A 16,433-nucleotide genomic window follows, 5' to 3' on the forward strand; every position below is an offset into this window, starting at 1 on the left:
GTTATAAGGTATAGATCTACCAGTATTCCATGGTTTCTTTTCTTCAAAGAAACAGCTACCAAGGTCTAGTGGATAGTGTCTGCCCGGAGATCAGAAAGGTTGGTGGTTCGATCCCCTGCCATCAAAGATAGTACTTGTTATCTTGCCTAGCGCTCGGCATTAAGTGGATAAAAACAAGGAATGGTTGCTTGAGAGTCATTATACTCCATCTGAGTGGGGTATCCATGTTAAACAGGAGCATGGTATCTGTGCTTGTCGTAAGAGGCGACTAACGGGGTCGGGTGGGCAGGCTCGCTGATTTGCTTGATGCATGTCATCATATCCCAATTGCGTGGAACAATGCTCATGATGTCAATAACTGGATTGTCTGATTATTTACAGACCGCTGTCATATAGCTGGAATATTGCTGAGTGCGGCATTAATAAACAAACAAAACAGTGCATTGAAATCACTTTGCTATGTGCTATTTCACAAACAAAACAATGTAACAACCATCTTAAACCACAATAGCATCAATCCATCAGGGTGACCTGTATTGTCGGCCCATCATGTCATCAGGGTGACGAGTACTGTAGGCCCATCATGACATCAGGGTGACCTGTATTGTCAGCCCATCATGCCATCAGGGTGACCTGTATTGTCGGCCCATCATGCCATCAGGGTGACCTGTATTGTCGGCCCATCATGTCATCAAGGTGACCTGTATTGATGGCCCTCATCCCATCAGGGTGACATGTATTATCGGCCCATCAGAGTGACCTTTATTTTTGGCCCATCATGCCATCAGGGTTACCTGTATTGACGGCCCATCATGCCATCAGGGTGACATGTATTATCGGCCCATCAGGGTTACCTGTATTGACGGCCCATCATGCCATCAGGGTTACCTGTATTGACGGCCCATCATGCCATCAGGGTGACCTGTATTGACGGCCCATCATGCCATCGGGATGACCTGTATTGACGGCCCATCATGCCGTCAGGGTGACATGTATTATCGGCCCATCAGGATTACCTGTATTGATGGCCCATCATGCCATCAAGGTTACCTGTATTGACGGCCCATCATGCCATCAGGGTGACATGTATTATCGGCCCATCATGCCATCAGGGTTGCTTGTATTGACGGCCCATCATGTCATCAGGGTGACCTGTATTGACGGCCCATCATGCCATCGGGCTGACAACTGACCAGTGTTGGTGCATGAGGTCATCAGGCTACTCTGTAGTTCTATCACTTTCCTCAGGGAGACTTCAAGACTCCGAGACCAGGCAGTGGGTTTAACAGTACATCACAGCACTGGCATAATGAGTGATGCAACTTGTGGACATTAATACAACTTAATTCTGACCATGACCAGGGGCACCGGGAAGATAGACCAAGAATCGTAATCTGGCTGGATGTTTGATTGCCACGACCAGCAAATTCAAGGGCTGTTGACCACTCTGACACTGCCCCCTCCAATAACAAACAGCAATGATATTTGATAAATTTATTTACAAAACCATTCATACATTCTCTCAAAATAGCACAGCTGATACATGAGTCAGTGTAGTTGTTGCACAAAATGTCTCATAAATATGTGAATATATTCTGGAAACACTTGGAATCTTTTAAGTTGTTAGATGACTCCAAATATTTTCTAAATTAATGTTAAGCCTGAAATGTAAAACAGTGCATGAGTGTCTATCCTTGCTGTTACAGGAGAGGAAACATAAAGTTTCCTAATGTTTCTTTGGGACCGTGACGACGTGCCTGTGTTTCCATCTTGGTAATAGCAACTGAAAGAAACAATCCAGAGTAGATCATGTGCATGGGTAGACTCTTGTACATCTCACTCATCAAACAATTACATGGAGCAGGTTGTGACTGATTCGGAGATTTCCTGGAGATTTCCAGGGGACTCTCAGTAATAATGTGTGGGGTCCCAGGATGGCACCATGTGGCATGCAACACTTCATTTCCAAGATTAACTGATGTCCTTTTACACAAGCTCAGATGCCCCAAACCTCTTTTTGATGGGGGTTGCAGCTGTGTGATATTACGCTTCTCCCTATTACTGAACTTTCAACTTTTCTGCCACTTTTGGGTATTTAGGTGCACATCACTCAGGAACTTAAAAAAGGTACTAACAAAATATGTTTCCCTGTTTTACACATTGTGAAGAATCTAAACCCATTCTCATTTCACAAATCTGATTTTGTCATCAAATATCAAAAGTGACAAGTGAAATACAGTGACGCCTTGTTAACATCATGTCCATGGGACCATCAAAGTTATAGATTCATCCATGCTGACTATAGACCGAGGACAAAGGATCTGTCTCAGTGTCTGTACAACAAAGTTACATCATACTGACAGAATGAAGTTCAATTATGTGGCTTCACTGCAATATTTCTTTCCTGATTAATTCTGTAGCTACTATTCACCTACTACAATAGGAAACTTTGAAACAAATGAACGGTAGTTGAACTGAATATATATCGATGCACAAATATGTTTCAGACTTGTGACTCATTTATAAGAACAGCTACTGTGGCCTCCACATGCTTTGTTAAAAAAGAATCATCAAAAGATGACAAATTCCCCTGGCCCCCACAATATCAAAAGGCATCACTTCAGCCCTTAGTAAATACATGTACCAAGTTGAATGACAATTCTTTCACAGTTTTCAAGCAATGCTCAGAACGGACAGACGGACTGAGAGACCAGATGATGACTATATCCTCCTGCATTATTTCTATTCTTTCTTTCTTTTTTTTTATGGTTTATAAAAAGAAGTACCTGTTACATAATATTGGTTTCCGCCCAGAGTCCCCCACTTATTTGTCACCATGGGCCCCACTAATATACACATAACATCAGCACAATGGGTGAACCGTTACCTTCTCTCTCTCCCCTCTCACACACTGTCCTGTAACTGGTCAGTTCTCCAGGAAAGACACGTAGTCTGTTAAGACGGCCAGTTGGTGCTCACTGGGTGGGGCATGGCACGGAGGAGGAACTGAAATGGAGAAGTTTATGAAGAAGTGCACAAACATAATAAACACTCATCATGAAAAGGCAGAGACAATTTTAAGTCAGGACATTGAGGGGAGCCCTTGTAAAGGTCATTGCCGTCGATGTTAACTTTTGATATTTTAACTTGCTATCATGGCCATCTGACCATGGATCAATCTTTACAACCCTAAACATGCCAAACAATATTGGGATTACCTTTCCTCTTTGGAATAAGGAACCTTGTCTGAGCATCAGCCTCCCACCCCTCAGCTACTGCAGCTGTAGAAGAGAAGTACAACATGAACACATGGATAGAAAAAGGAACTTGTCCAGCTCAGTTGGTCTGTTTGTCAAAGGCGTCCTTTTAGAATTTCAATCTTTAAGGGGGGGTCCATATTATGTTATTATCAATACTTTTGATCAAGTAGCTAACGTTTCAAGTTACCGTAATTTCAATCACTGTATGCATACAACACATGTATGAGAATTTGCTGATGTCATGAACCTACATCCAATCATGTATCGATCCATGTTTTTAACCTGTTTTGTTTCACATAAAGTACTAAAGAACAAGTCTAAATGAATCATTCTCACAAGACAACAACCTTTTGTTAGCCAGGCCACATTGAATATTTAGAATTTCACACAAACACAGTGAAAAGTAAGAATCACACTACATGAGGCAGGCAGAGTCTCCATACTATTCCGACCTTTAGTCATTCGGGGTAGCATTTTAGGTTGACTTATTGTGAAAATTCAAATTGGGAGTGAGTGAGTGAGTGAGTTGGGTTTAACACTGCTTTAAACAGTATTCCAGTTATATCACGGCGTGTCAGCTTAATGTGGGAGGAAAGCCAGAAGTGATGCAGGTCTCAGACGTTTACCACTTTGGTGAAACCCACGAGCACGGGTATGGTGCTGACAAACCTAGAAACATAATCGGGGCGAACCGGGATTCGAACCCACAATCATAGGTTTCTGGCGTGCCTAAGGGACGCAACTCTGCACAGCGAATCGTGGCGCCTTAGACGACTGGGCCACCCGTGCCCCCTTCAAACTGGGAAATTGCCAGAGGATTAAGAGAAGAATGGGCACGATCATGATGGGGTACGAGTGTGTGTGCATAACCGAACATAATCCAGAATCCAGTCAAGGGAAATGAATTTGACCTTCCATGAATACAACCAATGGTTAAAAATTATAACTTCAAGTGAGCTGTGTTCTGTTCTGTTGGATATAAAACAGAGATTCCTTCATCTAGTTTGTTCTGACATTTTAACACAGTTCATGCACAGACACGATAAATATCGATAGTTTTCAGTGTATCATTTTAGATGGACTTTCAGCATCCAACACGTTTCTTGTCAAGCTTGTTATTTTCTTTTATATTGCCAAAAGACTTCCAAATACTCGATTATCCACCCAAGTTTGTCACAAACTTCACTTGACTGTCACCCTCCGCCATTTTACTTTAAGAAAGATCAGTTGTTAAGCATCAAGGGCAGTTAACTCTAATCCTCACTCAGCTGCGTTCGTGAGCGTGTTTCGGTGCCTCATTCGCATGATATGGTAAATATAAAAAGTAATAAATAATAAATATAATAATATTAACCTAACTGAAATCAATATTATTGATCGGAAACTGATTTAACAATCGATTTATTGACTTCAAGAGCTTACTAATAGCAATATATATCGATATTTCAATTCATTGTGACACCCCTACTGAAATGTTACCTACCTAGGTGAGGGAGGATTCATGTAGTTGGTGAGTAAGTGAGTGAGTGAGTTGGATTTAACGCCGCTGTTTACAGTATTCCAGTTATATCAAGGCATGTCAGCTTAATGTGGGAGGAAAGCCCAAAGTGATGCAGGTCTCAGACAAGCATGGGTATGGTGCTGACAAACCTAGAAACATAATCGGGGCGAACCGGAATTCGAACCCACAATCATAGGTTTCTGGCGTGCCCAGGGGACACGGAGCAACCCTGCACTGAATCGCGGCTCCTTGGACGACTGGGCCACCCGTACCCCAGCTGGTGAGTAAGAGAATAACTAATAATTGGACATATAGGATATGTACCACCAAAAACTGTAAGGCCACAGCACCGACTTTTATGTTAGAAGACGTTGTCACCATGGTAATGCAGAATCACATTCACAACAAGTCAAAATTGAAGGCTAGTTGAAAAAACTATAATGATTGTGACAGAAATTAATCATACTTATTAATAACCCACAGAGAACCCTGAGATAGCCACATTCGTCAGGCAGCTATGTCCCTTATACAGTATATAAATAGGTGGGCTGAAATAGCTGCACTCACCTTTAACTGCATCGTTGACAGGGAGGCCAACAAATAACGACAGTTCATCAGCATTGATGGAGGAGTAAGCCAGTGCAACTAACTCGAATGCCCGCTTTCTTGCAGCTTCTAAAATTCAGTAGGAAAACAAACATCAATACAATATGTCAAACTATATTTTAATGCAGTTGACAGACAATTCAAGAGACCACAACAAAATTATCTCATTCTCCAGTGTGCATTATCCATTACATGTAATTCCAATTTCCATTCTTGTCAATTGTTGTGCCATATATGTTTGTTTATGTTTAATGCCGCACTCAGCAATATTCCAGCTATATGACAGTGGTCTGTAAATAAACAAGTCTGGACCAGACAATCCAGGGGATTAACATCATGGACATGAATCTACGCTATTGGGATACAATGACATGCGTCAACCAAGTCAGCGAGCCTGACCACCCGATCCTGTTATTCGTCTGTTACGGCAAGCATGGGTTGCTGAAGACCAATTCCAAATCGGATCTTCACAGGGACCATATTAGTCTGCAATGTGTAGTCTCTAAAGGATTCCAGCATAGTAAATTGTAGAATTATCTCTAATCAGCTGTAATACATTTTAGTGCAGGAATATGAAATTAATGACCACCAAACCCGAAATTAAAGAATGTTTCATAAAATTATTCTATCTTAAATTTCTTCCCTCAAAATATGTTTACTAATTTTACTGAAATTTGTATTCCTATATGTTTTTTAATTGTATTATCATTTTGACAGCTGAGTCTTTTGTTTAGGAAAATAAATCTATTAATTAAATAAGTTACAAAAGAAGACTAACTATTATGATTGTCATTGTCAGTGTTGGGTGAGACACATTATACCCACCAAAATATAAAGGAACTTTTCAATGTTAAAGGTTGAATTTTCTAAGTTTGGTTTTACCAAATACGTGCAGTGATTAATCTGTTACTGGGCCCGAAACAGCTTCATAGTGTACAAGTTTCATGTTGCAAACATGACAACAGAACTTGAAGAATGCTATTTACCAAACAAAGCCATCATGACAGGTTTAATGGGTTCCGACCATTCCTTCTTCACGGTCTCATACACTCCTGGATAATCTCGCTGCCACATCTTTTGGCCTATTATCCAGATGCTGGCCAACTCTGGATTAGCCTACAAATGACACATCACACAACAAAATTCACACACATTATCCTGTTGCCATGTAATCTCATTAAAATCAGATCTAAGTTCTCACTGCTGCAAATGAAGATCTGAGGACATCCCATTACGGGTCACGTCAGAACCAGAGATTGGTTGCAATGAGTGATACCTGTACTTTTCACTTGTTGGAACTATTTATAGAGTATAATGAACAAAAATTATGCAAATTCAACTGCCTTAGAACAGGGAATATGTTTTAGCTTGTATGCAGTAGGTGTACAAAGTATATATTGGAGCAGCAATCAAGACTTCTCAACCAAATAATTACTGACAACTCACCGACTTGATTGTTTGTGGAATTCTCTTCCATAAGAACTTTGCATTACACCTGAAAAAAATAATATTGTCTTACTGGATACTGATAACACGTGTTACTGTAACCATGACTAACTTTTGAAATACGTTGTAACACAATGGTGACTAGAAAAATTCCATGATTCACTAGTCAACATGGTCATTGTCAATTTCATGTTAAATGCCACACAGGCTGCATTAGCAACACAAATAACATACGCCGATTGTGACAAGTAGTCTCACTACTACCAATATTTGTGTATACCGTCATTTGTATGTTGTCTTGTGTGTGACATCACAACTCCGGGTGTACCGCCATCTTGTCAAGTAAGTAAAGTATGTCCACCAAACACACTCTGTTTGTGGTGTGTTATGGACCCCCACTGAAGACTTAAACACTGACCATGTGAAAAAATCACTAGAAATATAACATATGAAATATCAGTTTGTCCTTGAACATGTTAAAGTTTAATCAGTGTTACCTTCACAAGCAGTGTGTAGAGTGTAACACACTTGGCAACTTACGTGTCATTGTGTAGCAGATAGAGCCCCAACAGCTGCCCATACACTTGAAAGGAAGCAACTCCTCCTGGAGCCTACGCAGAAGTTAAATCAAAACATTAAATTTATACTTTCATTCAAGTTCATTGTTTAAAGATTTACACCACTGTGAATAAAAGCAGATAAATTCTCTCATTTCATCAAGCTAATTCGTGAAATATTTCCAACCTGTTGACCATGATGCTAACAATTTGACATGTGTTTGTTATGTGTTGATAACACAAAAAAAGGAACATGGCTATCAAGATATTTCAATCCAAAATCCAAACATAATGCAGAATTTCCAGACGCATGGGGATACAATTGAACATGCACTGCTAAAAACAGCATGGTCTTGTAATCACGATAATGTGCTGCAGAATACTTCCACACAATTAATCAATAAATTCTGTACAAAAATCAAATAATCAGAAGGCATGAGATTAGGGCTTGGTTAATGGACAGGGAATCTACTTTCTTGCAAGTAAGATTTCTAATCATCACGATATTATTCCTCTTGTACAGAATGTTAGAAATAAGTCCTATTTTCGATCATAGAGCACATTTGTTATTACTTCGACAAACATATGTACATAATTTCCTTAACTGGCCTGTAGCACATGGATTCTCTTGTTGCTCATGTAAGTTTGTACCTAGTCCAGTCTGTTGGGTTATAAAGCTTGTCAAGTCTTTTACTATCTTTCAGGGTTTGTATGTGCAGTAGTCATGGTAGTGCACTACCACATGGTTTGCTGTATTTTCCGGTATGTTTTCCAAGGCTTAATGACACGGATGCTCCAACTGGTTGCTAGCTGATGGGTTATCCAAGTCAGAGAACTGCATGATTTTGTCTTGTGACATGGTCACAGGTCATGGATTAACAAAAAAAAACCTTCTTTTTTTCTTTCAAAATACAGCTTTGTTCGTTTGAACATGTGTGGAGAGATCTGTTAAAATCTTTTTATTTCTTAAATGTATCAATATTTTGGACTTGATGTCTTGTTCTTCCCTACCAAGAACATGAAGAACCCCCATATAGTTTACATGTGTGGCCAACCACCTGGATCACAGAACCATCTTCTATAAAGTTCTAATTACACAACGTAAAGCCAGACCAATTTGTTGTATCGTTAGATTGTACACTTCATTCCAAGCAAACTCCACTGTCACTGGGCAGCCTACTAAAGGGCGCCTATTACACTATTAAGTCTATATTTGGATATGTTTCTTGTTTCCTGTATTTGGCTTAATTTGGTGTCTTATTTGCTTACCATCATGACCATGGCAAGTCATGCTTCATGAAGCCACGGTATTCACGAATAGAAACAAATAACACTGGGATTTGAAAAATCTAATATGGGCTAAGGCCCCTTGGATAAAGCTAGGCAGCCTGTGTTCATCGAGTTCATAATCTGTCGAATCAACATGATAAATTTCATAAAATGGCCATGAATACACAACAGCGCTTTTTCATTATCACAACTGCCTTGAATTTCAAAATGTCATGTCAACGAGTTGGAAATACATTGTAAATATGTGCCGACTTTGATGTGATAACAATACCTCTAGTTCCTGATTTTCTAAATCAGTTTGAAGTTTCTCAAAATTCATTTTCACCTCGACAGCCATCTTACTTCCGGTAAAGTAGATGCGCGGTATAAGACCGACGAATGACTGATAGGTGAAAAAATGATTTATCATATCTATATAAACTACCCAGTTCATCAACGTTTAAGAATAGTTAAATTCAATTTAGATATTTCACACCCGTGTTAATGAGATAATATTTAGATCCTTCCAACGAATCAAATTAGACTGTTTCTGCGGTCTTATGAAAGGTCATGGGCCACAGGAAGCACATGTAAACAAAGGAAGTGATCTTGAAAGTTTTTGAACTTTGCTGATTAAAATGGGTATTAATATGATCTTTCAATATAAATATTCTCTTTATAAGATAGTCGCAATATAGAACGATCTGTGTGCCATATGCAATACTGTTAATGTGATACATGTACATTGTAGTGATAAGTGACAAAGATGCTTGTTGATTATTCGGCGTCTAGGTACAGCACTCAGCTGATAGGTCTACATGAGATATATGATATACTCACCTGTGCATAGTGATGTAGAAATATGTATTTATGTGTATAATTTCACAATTGCTCAGTGACACGTGATTGGATTTTATGCTTGATTAATGTAAGGGTTGGCATCATGCTGAATAATACAGAGACAGGAACTTGAGATGATTGCTGGTGACATTTTGATGGAAGCAACAGTATATTGCCGATAAAATAAAATATAGGCCAATCCCAATGTTCATGACATAATAATTTACCTGTTATCATCTATGCAACAATAAAACATTTGACCATGATAAGAACACTCGTTCCTATATATTTCTGTCTTTATCACAATTATGTACAAAAGATGGACTTATTAAGTTATAGAGCACCTTTAGAATAAAGTACCATAACTTTCGAGCTACGTCCACACTGTGAAACAAAGTGCAAATTTACCTAGTCATGGCTATGACCTTACGGAACTGAACGAAAAGGGTCAAATAGGTGAAGGACACTTACAAAGGTTACGGATAGGCATGGTGTCTCGTGACTTTAGTCTATGGACACTTATGAATGATCCCGATGCCATTTGGCACACTCGTCCTATTCCATAATCTACAAGATACCGGGTGGTGAGGAATGAGCCGATATGGCGGAAACTGAAAACGGCTTCAGACGTCAGATGTAGAACTCGCGAGTATGCATGAATGATATGGTATTTAATAATTCGTCGGGTGATTTTTGTGACAGAAAGGTGTGGTAGGGAACACTGTAAGGATGATGTGGATAATAGTAAGGAATGAGGGAGGCATGAGCATGGCTAGTGATGACACAACACTGAGTTCGTTTTTGAATCAGTACCGAAAAATGTTGCGGGTGAAAGTGGCTTCTGTGAATGTTCCAGGACAGTTTCCAGTAGCCAAAATAGGCAACTCAAAACCATTGCATCCTTTTTACTCCACCTTTTTTTGTGAAGAATATTAGCAGCCTCTATAGAATCTATCACAGCCACTAAACGAGTACCTAACCCTAATGATCGTAAATGGGTGATTGATCGTAAAGGGGATCCAAGGGCTAAGGATAGAGTTTGGGGTAACCTACCCTAATACAGGCGACATTTGGATGTGTTCAGCAATATCCCCAATAAACTGCATTCTTGTGCATAATAATTAAAATTAATGAACTGGGAAAATAATCTATGTATATTAGTTCCCATTTATTACCATTTTAGCTACTTGAATTACGAGAACTACGAAATGAAAAATATATAAAAAATATAAGAGCTTTCGTAAAAGTGCTTGTTCTAAAATGCTCCGCCGCAGGCTATATTTAGTAAACAAATATTCAAAACTCTTAACACCGCTGGGCGTATTCAGTGACATTGCGTGTACAGATGATAGATCACTGGGAGGAGCTTATGCACACTCAATGGCCCCTGGCATCACAGGGCATTGCTTCGCCGGTGTGACTGGCAACAAAATACTACAAATTACGTCATAGGGTATTGTCACGTGTTTGAAAAGTTTGTGGTACTGTATTCTAGGCCTGAAGTTATATGTTGTTATTATTAAAGTCAACAATGTACGCTGAGTATTTATGACTATTGAAAGTGGGAACTTGTGATTATTATCTACATGAAATGATATTAGCTTGTTTAAATTTCTAAAATAAGTATTTTAATATACTAAATTTTCAACAGAACACACAGACGATACATCCAGCCCTCGTGGAGGAAGTGTGAAGGATGATGAAGAAGACTATGATGATTCTGAAGATGAGGAAAATGCCCAGAGTGACAGGAAGGCACGTCAGGCCATCACAGGGAGAAGTGTTACTCTACTTACACTCATGGAAGACAAAGTCATTGAGTCTGGAGAAGGAGTTCTTTCTATTGACTATCTGGTGAGGAGACATAGTTAAGAACATTTTAACAAAATGTATAGTTACACCAGGCACATTTTACTCATGAAGATCAGGGGTAGAATAGGTCCTCAGCAACCCATGCTTGCCATGAAAGGCAACTATGCTTGTCGTAAGAGGCGACTAACGGGATCGGGTGGTGGGGCTCGGTGACTTGGTTGACTTGGTACTCAGCCTTAGGAATCTTGGCTGACAGCGTGTCATCATTGCTCATAATATCAACCACTGGATTGTTGGTCAAGATTTGATTATTTACAAGCTTCCACCATTTAGCTGGAATATTGCTCAGTGCGTTGGTCATTAACAAACACACTCTCAGACATAGGTAATCAGAAGTTACATTCTCTTTCAGATTAAATCCTCCTTGGGGCACTTATTGCATTTTCCTTGCTCAAGAAAATCTACATGACATAGTTGTAACCATTTTTCCTTAATAAAATGTTACCACACAAAAAACTTCGTTTTTGTATGATATACGACCACCTTTACAGTGCCTCACCCTCCACGGCGCCCCGTGCCAGGGGGAGTAACTCTCACCCAAATCACTTTCCTTCATGTCATCCGACTGTCAAGACGTTTGATTTTTTCAAGAAAGTTTCAAGAACCGAATCATTCACTGAGAGACCATGACTGACCAAGCTGTATGTATGGTACATTTCTTTCCTTGCAAAGGCGTAATACCTCGCATTGTAAAGTTATAGTGTTGTACATTTGAATTCGAATGGCCATAATGGCGTCCATTGTGTAGTTCCACTGTTTGACACATGTAACACCAAGGCCATCAAAACGGCTTGTTTTTTTGTTATATCATACAGAATTGAACTACAGGTTTTCCTTTACATAAACCCAAGGTGGTGTGTTAGATTATAACTACACTTACCTTTTTTACAGGTTTTACACCTTAGCGCGTAACACGCCCCTTTTGTGTTAAAAAAATTATACTACGGACATTGGCTATTAGTATCGCGTTACAAATCACATTCTACATTGCTTCTGTTTTCACAATTTTGCATGTATCTTTCCGATCTTTAATATCGCACTGATACACTATTTTCCCGTCCCCAACCCATCTCAGAATTTACGGTCTTTTTTACAGACCTTCAAACTTTGTTCGGGATGCGGGTCGAACATCCCACCCCAGGACCAGCATTCAAGCTGCCTGAAGTGTTTGGTAGAAAGGGGGCATGACGATCAGTCATGCCCCATCTGCCGGGCGTTTACCCCAAAAACTATGAAGGGGCAGCATGCCGACCTCATCCACTATAAGGGTCTACTTGAGGCGGGGGTGGACATTCACTCTAAGAAGGCCATTCCCCCCCCCCCCCCCCCCCCCCCTCAAAAAAGGGTAAAAACAAGGCTAAATCTAAGCCTTCTGCTACAGTCTCCTCCGCCTCCTCTCCTAGGACCGGGGGAGAGGGCTCTAGGGTCCCCGAGGTTCCTACACCTGCACCTTCTTTGGCAGACATTTCTTCTTTACTTAAATCGCAGATGGCGTCGATGATGGAGGATGTTAAGTCCCAACTCCGAAAGGAACTGCGGACTGGGCCTTCCCTGTTGTCGGCGCCGGACGCGGCCTCGAGGCCCTGTGGAATGCCCGGCGTCTGCCGAGGCAGGCCACTTAGCCTTGGTGACGATCCGAGACCGAGCTTACAGCGCTTCCTGGATCTGCTTCGTGGCCAAGTGGTTTGTCTAGAGATGGACAACCAAATGGCGATGATATACATCCGGAAGCAGGGGGGAACGGTGTCTCCGTTGCTTCTCCAAGAGATGTGGCAGTTATATATCAGGGTGATACCGGTTTATCTCCCGGGGGTGGACAACGCCCGTACAGACGCTCTGTCTCGCCGGATCCTCGCTCCTCACGAGTGGAGGCTCGACCAGGGGATATTCGGGATTATCTCCCGATTATACAGGTCGTTCCAGGTGGATCTGTTTGCGTCTGGGGTGAATCACCAGACACCAACGTTCTGCTCCCAAGTCACTGACCCGAGGTCGGTGGCACCTGACGCCTTCCAGCTAGATTGGACGGACAGAGTTCTGTGGGCATTTCCGCCAGTCCCTCTGATTTCCAAGGTCCTATCTCAGCTAGCCACTCAGCCTGCGCTACAACTTGTGCTCCTGGCACCTCTTTGGTCGGCGCAGAGTTTGCTCAGCCTCCTGTTGTATTACTTTTAAGACTGGACCTCCTATCCCAGAACGGGGCCCTCCACCCGAATCCCAGGATTCAATGGGTGGCTTGGCCACTGTCAGGAATTGCCTCCAGAAGAGCGGTATTCCTGCACGAGTTGAAGACACAATACTGGCTTTGCGGAGGGATTCGACAAACGTTGAGTACGAGGATAGATGGGCCTGCTATGTTCACTGGTTTGTTCATAGAGAGATTGCAGATCCCTTTTCTGCAGGTCCCGTAGCCGTGCTTGAGTTCCTCCAGTCGCGACTAGATGACGGCCTGGCCGCATCGACAGTCCGGGGGTACTCTACAGCTATGCAGCTATGCAGCGACGGGGCACTTCTGGGTGCACACCCATTAGTGCAGCGCTTTTTAGCAGGTGTGGACAGGATCCGACCGCCTGACTTGGGACTTGTCAATCATTCTTGATTGGCTGTCTGGTCCTTTCTTTCGGGATCTGTCGTCTCTTTCTCTTCAGCTGTTGACCTGGAAGACGGCGTTCGTTGACGTGGTAACGTCCGGCAGACGGGTAGGCGACATTTATGCAATGTTAGCCGATCCCGAACTAACTGTCTTCCACCGGGACAGAGTCAGTATTCGGCTGCCGGACGCTTACCGTCCTAAGGTCGAGCACTCCTTCCACGTGACGGCTCCTATTGAGCTACCTGCTCTTTCACAGCCTTCCTCGTCGGGGACCACTGCTTATGTCTTGGATGTCCGCAGGACCCTCAAGGCCTATATCAGCAGAACTAAGGGTATCCGTAAGGATAACCAACTATATTGCTATCACGGCAGTCCTTACTACTCGATAATACTCGTATCTGCACACGCACTCCTTCGATCCTCGGGGAACCTCTGACCTAGTTTTGCACAGGTTAAGTCTCGCGGAATCTTCGCCCCTATCTCACTTGTTCAAACAAAGCAGGGGGGGGGGGTGTTTCGAGTTCTCGAATATGATCAGCCACAAATAATGGCTATTTCATAGTATATGGTTGACCACGTCCTGTCTCTAGCCCCCGCCTCTCAACGGTGGTGTCTCACGATCTGGTTGGTTCCTTTTATTAAACTCTTTTTTATTCATTGAAATAATCAGAATACGATGTATTTATTTACGCTTGTTGCTGGTGGATGCCACTTCCTAAATTATCTTTAGGAGTCTATCTTGATGCAATAAGTGCCCCAAGGAGGATTTAATCGGAAAGAGAATTTTACAAACCTTTAGAGGTAATGAATTCTCTGATGAAATCCTCCTTGGGGCACAGCCACCCACCTTCCCACAATCCCACAGGATTAGTCATATGGAAAGTGATTTGGGTGAGAGTTACTCCCCCTGGCACGGGGCGTCGTGGAGGGTGAGTCACTTTAAAGGTGGTCGTAAATCATACAAAAACATTTTTTTTTGTGTGGTAACATTTTATTAAGGAAAAATGGTTACAACTATGTCATGTAGATTTTCTTGAGCAAGGAAATGCAATAAGTGCCCCAAGGAGGATTTCATCAGAAAATTCATAACCTCTACAGGTTTGTAAAAAAATTTATTCAAGTATCCTAACAAATAAATATTTTGTCACATGTTTACCATGTTTTCTATTTATTAGGGCCAGAGGTTTGTAGCAGATTTATTGCCAAGTGGTAAAATTCGAAGTCAAGAAACCACTGAAGTTTTCAACACTCCTAGTGCCTGGGCCATTTTCTGTAAGAAACTTGTGAATCCTGCCAAGAAGTCAGGTTGTGGTTGGGCTTCCGTAAGTGACATATTGCTAGTTATCCACCTTTGATCTCGGTCCCATAAACTGTTTCCTCAGATTAATATTTACTTGCATATGATATATTTTATGAATTGTTAAAAAATGACGAAAAGTAACAGTATATATGTTTGGTAATGTCAATTTAGAGGTTTTACTCATTACATGTGTTAAGGACGTGTACAGATCCGTGTAGAGAATTGGTTTTCAGCAATCCATGTTTGTCATAAGAGGCGACTAAAGGGATCGGGTGGTCAGGCTCACTGACTTGTTTTATGCATGTCATCGTATTCTAATTGCGTAGATCGATGCTCATAATATCAATCACTGGATCATCTGGTCCAGACTCTTATTATTTACCGACCACTGTCATATAGCTGGCATATTGTTGAGTGCTGCGTTGGACAACAAACAAACAAACAAGCAAACGTGTTAAGATTTCAGGTTATGAAATACTCAGTAACATATTTAATTGATTGGCCTTTTCCAGGAGCTTTGATACATACCTGAACATGCAATGTATCTTTATATAGGTAAAGTACAGAGGTCGCAAACTGGACACATGGAAGATGGCTTGGTGTCGGAAACAACGTCCAAATAGTCCATATCGAGGAAACAGCCCGTACCGTGGAACCAGTCCATACCGGGCCAACAGTCCTCATCATTCTGTGGTACTGTTGTGTTACTGGTGTATTTATACATGTTTAGTGGTCTGCGGTTGGCTAGACATGAATTGTCTCCCACAGATTATTGTTCAATGTTTGTTAATCACTTGTTGTGTGACGTGCGTGCAGTCAGTTGTTCCTCCTTCAACATGTTGTACCTGTTTTGAACAATAACTTCCTATGAAGGCATTAACCTTATCTGTTTTTAGAAAATGTACAATAGTTTTTTATACTCAAAAGAAATTAATCTGACCAAAATAATTTTCATTGCCAGAGGAGATGTTTGTAGTCTTGCCTCTCCTGACGCTACACAGTGCTTTAACTTCCCTACCTTTTACGAACAGACAGTACTGGAACAGAGATAGTGGAAACAGACTATAGCCCGTGCCCCGACACTCCCGAGTTAACCTCCTTGGCCCATACACCCATAATTTCTACTCTGTCTGCCTTCGACAGAAGTGTCTTTTGGACAGTCATATTACCTTAGATTTTCATCAGTTTT

At 41.4% G+C, this 16,433-nt stretch overlaps 2 protein-coding genes across 3 annotated transcripts in view; one reads left to right on the forward strand and one right to left on the reverse strand.

Moving 5' to 3' along the window:
- Nucleotides 1-1,497: 1,497 nt before the first annotated feature.
- On the reverse strand, nucleotides 1,498-9,011 carry LOC139466112 (COP9 signalosome complex subunit 8-like). Its single transcript, XM_071248134.1, has 8 exons — nucleotides 8,932-9,011; nucleotides 7,354-7,424; nucleotides 6,814-6,862; nucleotides 6,354-6,483; nucleotides 5,329-5,436; nucleotides 3,219-3,281; nucleotides 2,888-3,006; nucleotides 1,498-1,783 (listed from the first exon to the last, which is right to left on the reverse strand). Exons 1-7 carry the CDS (start codon nucleotides 8,995-8,997, stop codon nucleotides 2,927-2,929), a joined length of 567 nt encoding a protein of 188 aa, XP_071104235.1. The 5' UTR covers nucleotides 8,998-9,011; the 3' UTR covers nucleotides 1,498-1,783; nucleotides 2,888-2,926.
- Nucleotides 9,012-9,210: 199 nt separating this feature from the next.
- Nucleotides 9,211-16,433, forward strand: part of LOC139465658 (MPN domain-containing protein-like) — a 28,663-nt gene continuing 21,440 nt past the window's right edge. For both annotated transcript variants that reach the window (XM_071247394.1, XM_071247395.1), the window contains exons 1-4: nucleotides 9,211-9,281; nucleotides 11,131-11,333; nucleotides 15,120-15,266; nucleotides 15,800-15,937. In XM_071247394.1, the coding sequence (XP_071103495.1) occupies nucleotides 9,278-9,281; nucleotides 11,131-11,333; nucleotides 15,120-15,266; nucleotides 15,800-15,937 (492 nt within the window). In that variant the 5' untranslated portion in view covers nucleotides 9,211-9,277. The remainder of the gene's footprint in view (nucleotides 9,282-11,130; nucleotides 11,334-15,119; nucleotides 15,267-15,799; nucleotides 15,938-16,433) is intronic.

Source organism: Haliotis cracherodii, unplaced genomic scaffold, assembly GCF_022045235.1.
Source record: "Haliotis cracherodii isolate W230 unplaced genomic scaffold, xgHalCrac1.p SCAF_18, whole genome shotgun sequence".
In the NCBI taxonomy this organism is placed as follows: Eukaryota; Metazoa; Mollusca; class Gastropoda; order Lepetellida; family Haliotidae; genus Haliotis; species Haliotis cracherodii.

What these genes read in the sequence shown, in the direction of transcription:
- LOC139466112 (XM_071248134.1), bottom strand. Translation starts at nt 8,997, where the DNA reads ATGGCTGTCGAGGTGAAAATGAATTTTGAGAAACTTCAAACTGATTTA. An exon ending in TTCCACAAACAATCAAGTCG is followed by an intron (nt 6,484 to 6,813) that starts GTGAGTTGTCAG and finishes TGTCATTTGTAG; the next exon opens with GCTAATCCAGAGTTGGCCAG. An exon ending in CCTTATTCCAAAGAGGAAAG is followed by an intron (nt 3,007 to 3,218) that starts GTAATCCCAATA and finishes TCTCCATTTCAG; the next exon opens with TTCCTCCTCCGTGCCATGCC.